General features: G+C 46.8%; 1 protein-coding gene across 1 annotated transcript; it reads right to left on the bottom strand.

Moving 5' to 3' along the window:
- Positions 1-923: 923 nt before the first annotated feature.
- Positions 924-1,988, bottom strand: LOC120380054 (ribonuclease-like). Its single transcript, XM_039497558.1, has 2 exons — positions 1,905-1,988; positions 924-1,379 (listed from the first exon to the last, which is right to left on the bottom strand). The coding sequence occupies exons 1-2, from the start codon at positions 1,986-1,988 to the stop codon at positions 924-926; spliced, it is 540 nt and encodes a 179-aa protein (XP_039353492.1).
- Between the last annotated feature and the right edge of the window lie 7,401 nt (positions 1,989-9,389).

Raw genomic sequence — 9,389 nt, 5'->3', positions numbered from 1 at the left:
TGCCCGCCCCGCAGAAACAAATCCTCCTTCCCCAGCGCTGCCCCACTGAAACAGCAGTAGTGAACCTTGGTAATATAAATGGACCCCTAAGATAGTATAATTAAGGTAAAAGAAAAATGTCTTTTTGCTAGAAGTAGAATAAGATCTTCCCCCAACTTAGTAATCAATTGCCCTGTTGAATGAATGAGGTGTGAATGAGGAAGGCATGGAAGGCAGCACCTCCAGACAGCTGCAACCCTTGGAGAGGGGATGGGAGCCAGACCAGATCAGTAGAACAGGTCAGCCACTGACTCCTCGCTCGCCTCCTCAGCCCCCCACCCCCCTGGCTCACCTCCTCACCCTCCACCACTGCCCAACCGCCTCTTCAGCCCCCCTCCCTCACCCGCCACTTGCCTACTCACCCCACACGGGCCGCACAGTGAGCCCACGTGGGCCGCATGCGGCCTCTGGGCTGCATGTTGTGCAAGCCTGGTCTAGATGATCACAATGGTCCCCTGTAGCTTTGGAATCTGTGAATCCCTGACACTGGGAGGGGAGTGGGCTCTAGGACCCGGGGATTTATGTTCCATCCTTCCCCAATCTCACACGACAAGACAGATTGCTTTGCAGGTACCAGGTTTAATAAGATTTAGAGAGCACAGAGAATGGCTGTACTGTATAATGGACACTAGGAGCAGCAGAGGGTGGGGACGGGGAAGGGGCGGCTCTACTGTATAATGGGAACTAGGGGGAAGCAGAGGGTGGGGGCAGGGAAGGGGCGACTATACTGTATAATGGGCACTAGGGGTGGAAACACCTAAACAATCTGACCAGTGCTCAGAGGTGGGTGAGGAGCCGGGTGCCGTGGTCTGTGTGAGAGGGACAGAGCCGGGTTAGAGGAAGCAGCAGGGTTCCTGCCTTCCCTCCAAATCCAGCCCTGGGCCCTAGAGCTGCTCCAGGTAGTACACAGGGTAACCATTCCAGCAGCCAATGATAATTTTCCGCTTCTTCTCTACCCCTTTGTAAGAGATTGACAGTGTGTCAGGCTCAAATATGCACTGCGTGGTGTTGAATTCATCTTTGCTCTCGTACAGGCCATATATTATGGGAGTACCACCGTCCTTGCAGATGCTGTTGATATTTGAGACAGGCTCGTGAATGAAAGTGTTGACTGCCTTCCCATACAGTCCCCGAAGCAGCATCATCTTGTTACAGTAGTCGTTGGCGTCCGGGGCGTCAGTCTTTGGATAGTCCACATGCTTCCTCTGGAAAATGAAGTTCGGCTCCACGCAGGGCTCCCCACTGGCCAGGACCAGGCAGGCGGCCAGAAGGGCGAGCGGCAGCAGGAGCGCCGGGCTGGGTCCTCCCAGAATCATGGCCATGTCTGTCACTGGATCAACCTGCAGTGAGGAGAGGGGGGAGATGGATGGAGACAGCGCAGGGTGGGGATCTGTCTCCTCCATGGAACCTCCTGGGCCCAACTCCCTCCTGACTCACTCTGTTCCCAAAGCTCCTCAACTTCTTATGATCCCCTCCCACACTGTTCTGCCCCCCAGAGCTCCTTCTACTATTCTTGTGCTATTGTGCCAGGCACAGCACAGACCCTGACCAAGATAGCCTCCCTCCTCCAGCCCACTGATCCCCATTCCCCTCCCAGAGCCAGGTTAGAACCCAGGTGTCCGAGTCTCAGACTCTGACCAAGCTGGGCCTCCACATTTGACAGGAGCTGCACAAACCCGATTTGAAATCAGCCCCTGACCCCAGAGAGGTGGAGCGTGAACTCAGGAGTCCAGACTCCCAACCCCCCATCTCCCCCGCTCTAACCCCTAGATCATGCTGCCTCCCAGAAAAAAATCCTGCGGTGGTAACCCCATGTGACACTGTTCTCTCCTCTCTCCCAGCTGGTGGAATCTCCTCCAACTCACCCAAATCCTTGTTCCTTCGCTGTCGTCAGAGCGATTGGTCCCAGCCTCTGTGGAGCTGAACCTCACCGTGATCCTCCTGCCCATCTCAGAGCGGGTTATATAGAGCCCAGCCGCACGTGGAGGTGGGAGGAGTGGGAGGGGAAATTCCAGTAAACAGTTGGGTCAGTGCAATCCTGTGACAGCTGACAATTAGAAGCAGTGACCTAGTAGTCAGGGTGTGCGTGAGGAACAAACAGCACATGTCATACCAGAAACATCCTGTGGCGAAGTGTTTTTCCACTTTGTTATGTTGCACGTGAGTCTTACTGTCCTATACTAATACTGTGTGTGCCTCAGTTTCCCTGTGCACTGTACCAACACCTAGGTGGTGGGAATTGGGTGTGTGACTTTTCTGAGGCGCTCAGGGCAGGAGGGGGATGTGACAAAGTGACACTTTGCCTGGAAAGCAGGACAAACCCCAGGACAATGGGCATGTTGGAAGCCAGGCAGTGGGGTCCAGGCCAGTCTGCAATGTGGGACTGGAAGAGGGGGAGTCCAGGGCATCTGGCCCAGGGCCCCCCAAGATGGACTTGGCCTAAAGTCACTGATTTCTGTGCTAACAAGTTCTGTTCTACGCGGTGTTCCTGTCAACTAATAAACCTTCCATTTTACAACACTGTCTGAGAGTCACATCTGACTGCAGAGTTGGGGTGCAGGGCCCTCTGGCTTCCCCAAGAGCCCCGCCTTGGTGGACTCACTGTGGGAAGTGCCCAATTATTACAACAAGTCCTCATTGTCTACAGCTTTTCTGGTGCCCCTCACTCCCAACCCGCAACTCCTGCGATCCCAGCCCTGGGCTCCCCCATCCCACAAGCTTCATCTGCAGACCCCTCCAAGGTGCCTGAAAGAATTGGATGCCATGAAAATTAGTGAGGAACTGGGCACCCTAATCACTTGGACAACTTCAAGGGGCAGTCAAAGCACCCAAATCCCTTGGACGGCAGTGCTGTCACTACAGGAAGAAAGCAGATTAGCCAGCCTCTGGTAGATCAAACTCTCCCGGGACGAATGACCCCAGAAAGACTCGATTTTAGAATGCTGGATTGTGATGATTAGCGCACCGGCCACTGAGCAACAAAGCTGTAGCCAATAGAACAACGTGACAAGTGATGATGTACTGACATTAATTGCAAACCCTGAAATCTAGGTTACTCATTATTATTTCTTTCTCTGTAGGATAAGAGCAATTCTCTGAAGGAAGGAGAACTGCCATTGGATGCTGTTGCGTGTCTGCCCTATTTCTGAGGGGCGGAAATGTGCCCTTGGAATTTGAATAATGAAAGAAAGAGAGAAAGATGGGAGAGCTCAAAATCAGATGGGAAGAAGGATTGACAGATTATTTCATTTTGGGACCAAAACCAGAGCTGCAGTCGTTGAGGGAACAGGTTGGATTGGAGTTTTGGCTTGCTCCAAGGCTATAGGCAAGATGTGCTTCACAAAAGCATGAGTTTGTTTTTTTCCCCTTTTTTGGCAATAGATATTATTAGAAAGATGCTTATGTTGTTGCCATCAGTAGTGAGGATTAAACCACACTGGTATGAACCATGGTTCTACTGGCATACCTGAATCCATAGTAGGGGTTACACTGGAAATTGGTACAAAATCTGCCTTTCTCTCTGCGTATCCAGTCCCATAAACACTAATTTCTTTCTTTTTATCTCTCCATCCATCTAATCCAAGACATACCCATCGCTCTCTATCTACATATAGTTCTGCCCATCCCTCTGTGGGAGTCTTTGAGGACTGGCAGATGCCGCAGAAACATGGGAGGTTGTTATTGCCATGAGCATCATCTCCAGGGGGCATTCTTAAAAGGTATAATTAACGAAGCCTCCCAGCTGGGGATGAAGACACCAGGAATTTTTACCATGCAAATTCAGAGTCTTTAATGCATCAGAGCAAGGTAACATCCTGTCCTGGAACATCCTAGTTTCACCTAGCAGGTCATGTTTGTCCTTGTTACCATCTTTCAGTTTCATTAACTTTAAATTTGTCACCTCAGCTTTTTGCTTCTTTTGGGTGTTTGGGTTTGGAGTCAGGACTCCTGCCTTCTAGTGCTGGCTCTGGAATGAAAGTGAAGTCTAGTGGGTTGGGGCTGGGAGTCTGTATTCCTGGGTTTTGTCTATCCCTTTGTTTGGGGAGGGGTGTGTGATTGGTCAGAGTAGGGCAGCCTGGGAGCCAGGACTGCTGGATTCTTTTCCTGACTTTCAGTGGGGAGGGGTGTCGTGCTTTGAGCAAAGGGAACTGGGACCCAGGATTCGTGAGTTCTTTCTGCAGTGCTGCAGCTGTCTACCCAATGAGGTCTCAGCTTGAAGAATATCCCTCCAGAATTATGATGTCAAGCACTCAGGACAGCTGACTGCAGAGGGAAGGGGGCAGAATTGTTCTGTGGTAGTTTGATGGCTACATTGCTGTCCAGTAAACGAGGTGGTGTGAGTTTAAATCTCCCTGGGGCTTTGTATAACTATTTCTTTCACACCATCTTCAACCCAATGGCTAGCAGTGGGACTGGAGACATCTGCCCAGTGCTAGGTACATTTTATTGCTCACATGGGCTCAGCTCCAGCTCTCAAGTGTCCTGCACAGAGTCCTCTTGAGCTGAGCTCCCTTCCTCCAAATCCATGGGTCATTAGGAGGTACAAGAAGTGTGAGATTCGAACAATGTTCCTCCAAATCTTTCAACCTCAGGGGAGCTGTAGATACTCAACAAACCCCGTCGGGTACCAGCTGCTGTCCCATTGCACAATGCTCCCCACAGCACAGCACCCCCCAGGGCCAGCACTGACCTGTAAGGGGAGCAAACCCTCTACTGAACTCGCACCCTGCTCCCTGCAGTGTAATAACCCCCTGGGGCCTCAACGGGGGCCAGTTTGGATTTTGAGGTTAGAGCACCCCCTTCTGAGCCCCTCCCTGTGGCACAGCACCCACGAGATGCGGGGCTGGTACACTGGAGTTAGCACTGCCCACAACAGAGAACCCTGAGTGTGCCCTGGAGGTTTCTGATTTATTTACAGGTGGTTAATGGCTATGAAAGAAGGAAGTAAATAAAGGAACAAATGGAAGGAACATCATTCATTCCTAGAGTTCAAAGTCAACAAGGACTGTTAGATCATAGAAATATGGGGCTGGAAGGGACCTCAGGAAGTCATTAAGACTAAAAAAAAAACTTCCAATGATGGGGATTCCACAATCTCCCTTGGAAACCTATTCCAGAGCTTCACTACCCTTATGGCTAGAAACGTTTTCCTCATAACTAACCTAAATCTCCCTTGCTGCAGAGTGAGCCCATTACATTGTGTCCTACCATCGGTAGAGACAGAGAACAATCAATCAGTCCTCTTTGTAACAGCTCTAAACACAGCTGAAAACTGCTGTCGGGTCCCTGCTCTGTGTTATTTTCTCAAGACTAAACCTGCTCAGTGGTTTTATCCTTTCCGCATAACTAAGGTTTTCTAACCCTTTTAGTTGCTTTCCTCAGGAAATGCTGCAATTTATTCACATCTTTCCTAAAGTTTGGGGCCCAGAACTGGACATATAATGGGTTGGATCACAGAATCCCCTTGGGAACTGCCAACTGATGTGCTGAGACTACCCCTGAGCCCGTTTTCCCTGGCAGCTTGAGGCTTCAGTGCCCTGCCTGGTCTGAGCCAGACACAGTAACCTGCTGCAAACCCAACCACAATATATGTGAGCTATACACACTACTTCAACAGATGGAGAGAGACAGTAAAATGGTCTTAGATTTCTATTTGTGTGGTGGGTGTGTATTGGGATAGATAGATAGATAGATAGATAGATAGATAGATAGATAGATAGAGGGGGTATATGGGGATAGCTAGCTAGATTTTTAAAAATTGGATTTAGCTCACCTTGTGTCTTCTTAACAGTACAATTTGCCAAGAAATGGCTCTGATGGGTTGGGAGCTGCCACCTGATGTGCCAAGACAACTTCTTCCCCTGCCTTCCCTGCCAGCTCAGGAGCCCAGCACCCTGTCTTGCTGAGCCAGACACGCCCGTCTGCTCCAACACAGACCCAGGGTCTAAATTACTTGCCCCAAAGCTGCAGACTTAACTGAAAGCAGCTCACAGAAGTGTTCCAGCCTTTAACACTCGGATGCCCAACTCCCAATGGGGTCTAAACTCAAATAAATCCGTTTTACCCTGTATAAAGCTTATGCAGGGTAAACTCATTAATTGTTCGCCCTCTATAACACTGATAGAGAGAGATGCACAGCTGTTTGCTCCCCAGGTATTAATACAGACTCTGAGTTAGTTAATAAGTAAAAAGTGATTTTATTAAATACAGAAAGTAGGATTTAAGTTGTTCCAAGTAGTAACAGACAGAACAAAGTAAGTCACCAAGCAAAATAAAATAAAACATGCAAATCTATGTCTAATCAAACTGAATACAGATAATCTCACCCTCAGAGATGCATCTGCAAGTTTTTTCCTCAGACTGGACACCTTCCAGGCCTGGACACAATTCTTTCCCCTGGTACAGCTCTTGGTCCAGCTCAGGTGGTAGCTAGGGGATTCTTCATGATGGCTCCTCTCCTCTCTTTGTTCTCGTCCACCCCTTTATATATCTTTTGCACAAGGCGGGAATCCTTTGTCCCTCTCTGGGTTCCCACTCCCTCTTTCTCAATGGAAAGACACCAGGTTAAAGATGGATTCCAGTTCAGGTGACATGATCACATGTCACTGCAAGATTTCATTGCCCACTTGCCAGCACACAGGTATACAGGGAGACTTACAGGTAAAACACACCCATCTGCAGACAATTGTCTTGGTTAATGGGAGTCATCAAGATTCCAAACCACCATTAATGGCCCACACTTTGCATAATTAAAATAGGCCCTCAGAGTTATATTTCGTATTTCTAGTTTCGGATACAAGAGTGATACATTTATACAACTAGAATGAACATGCTCAGTAGATTATAAATTTTGTAATGATACCTTACAAGAGACCTTTTGCATGAAGCATATTCCAGTTACATTATATTCACACTCATTAGCATATTTTCATAAAATCATATAGAGCACAACGTCACACTCCAGTTGAGGCCTCGCCAGTGCTGAGTAGAGCAAGAAAATTACCTGCCATGTCTTACATATGACTCTTCTGTTAATACAGTCATGATGATATTAACATTTTTTACAACTACATCACATTGTTGACTCATATTCAGGTTAGGAAGGATTAGATTTTTATTGTTAAGTATTGAATTCACCACACACAGAGAAATTGATGGAAAAAATCCATCAATAATAATCGATATTTATGGATAGGCAAAGTAAGAAAAATGCTACCTGAGAGCTTATTCAAAGTTGATTTAAGGACATGTGCTTTATGCGTCTGAAATGTAATGTTGATAATTTCTGTTTTAACAGTTATAAAACTTTAACATTTAGAATGTTAACCTCTAGTGTCATTAAATAATTATTTTCTTTTGGAAAGCCTTTGACAAGGTCCCTCACCAAAGGCTTTTAAGCAAAGTAAGCTGTCATGGGATGAGAGACTCATAGACTCATAGACTTTAAGGTCAGAAGGGACCATTATGATCATCTTGTCTGACTTCCTGCACAATGCAGGCCACAGAATCCCACCCATCCACTTCTATAACAAACCCCTAGCCTATGTCTGAGTTATCGAGGTCCCCAAATTGCGGTTTGAAGACCTCAAGCTGCAGAGAATCCTCCAGAAAGTGACCGTGCCCCATGCTGCAGAGGAAGGCGAAAAACCTCCAGGGCCTCTGCCAATCTGCCCTAGAGGAAAATTCCTTCCCAACCCCAAATATGGCGATCAGCTAAACCCTGAGCATGTGGGCAAGACTCACCAGCCAGCACCCAGGAAAGAATTATCTGTAGTAACTCAGATCCCAACCCATCTAACATCCCATCACAGACCACTGAGCATACTTACCTGCTGATAATCAAAGATCAATTGCCAAATTAATTGCCAAAATTAGGCTATCCCATCATACCATCCCCTCCATAAATTTATCAAGCTTAGTCTTAAAGCCAGATATGTCTTTTGCCCCCACTACTCCCCTTGGAAGGCTGTTCCGGAACTTCACTCCTCTGATGGTTAGAAACCTTCGTCTAATTTCAAGTCTAAACTTCCTAGTGATCAGTTTATATCCATTTGTTCTTGTGTCCACATTGTTACTAAGCTTAAATAATTCCTCTCCCTCCCTAATATTAATCCCTCTGATATATTTATAAAGAGCAATCATGTCCCCCCTCAACCTTCTTTTGGTTAGGCTAAACAAGCCAAGCTCTTTCAGTCTCCTTTCATAAGACAGGTTTTCCATTCCTCGGATCATCCTAGTAGCCCGTCTCTGAACCTGTTCCCGTTTGAATTCATCCTTTTTAAACACGGGAGACCAGAACTGCACACAGTATTCCAGATGAGGTCTCACCAGTGCCTTATATAACGGTTCTAACACCTCCTTATCTTTGCTGGAAATACCTCGCCTGATGCATCCTAAAACTGCAGTAGCTTTTTTTACGGCCATATCACATTGGCAGCTCATAGTCATCCTGTGATCAACCAATACTCCGAGGTCCTTCTCCTCCTCTGTTACTTCCAACTGATGTGTCCCCAATCTATAACTAAAATTCTTGTTATTAATCCCTAAATGCATGACCTTGCACTTTTCACTATTAAATTTCATTCTATTACTATTACTCCAGTTTACAAGGGAAGGTTCTTTCATGGATCAGTAACTGATTAAAAGATAGGAAACAAAGGGTAGGAATTAATGGTCAGTTTTCAGCATGGAGAGATGTAAACAGTGGTGTCCTCCAGGGGTCTGTAGTGGGCCCAGTCCTGTTTAACACAGTCATAAATGACCTGGAAAAAGGGCTAAACAGAGAGGTGGCAAAATTTTCAGATGATACAAAACTACTCAAGATAGTTAAGTCCCAGGCAGACCGCGAAGAGCTACAAAAGGATTTCTCAAAACTGGGCGAGTGGGCCCCAAAATGGCAGATGAAATTCAATGTTGATAAATGCAAAGCAATGCACATTGGAAAACATAATCCCAAGTCCACATATAAAATAATGGATGCTCAATTAGCTGTTACCACACAAGAAAGAGATCTTGGTGCCAACGTGGATAGTTCTCTGAAAACATCTGCTCAGTGTTCAGCGGCTGTCAAATATGCTAATCAAATGTTAGGAACCATTAGGAAAGGGAGAGAGAAAAAAACAGCAAATATGATAATGTCTCTATATAAATCCACACTACTCCTACACCTTGAATACTGTGTGCAGTTCTAGTCACCCCATCTCAAAAATATATATTGGAATTGGAAAAGGTACAGAGAAGAGTGACAAAAATGATTAGGGGTATAGAACAGCTGCCATATGAGGAGAGATTAATAAGACTGGGACGGTTCAGCTTGGAAAAGAGACGACCGAGGGGGATATGATGGAGGT

Source organism: Mauremys reevesii, linkage group 13 (assembly GCF_016161935.1).
Source record: "Mauremys reevesii isolate NIE-2019 linkage group 13, ASM1616193v1, whole genome shotgun sequence".
Classification (NCBI taxonomy): domain Eukaryota; kingdom Metazoa; phylum Chordata; order Testudines; family Geoemydidae; genus Mauremys; species Mauremys reevesii.
Note: the sequence above shows the minus strand (reverse complement) of the source record. Positions and strands in the feature narration are given on the sequence as shown.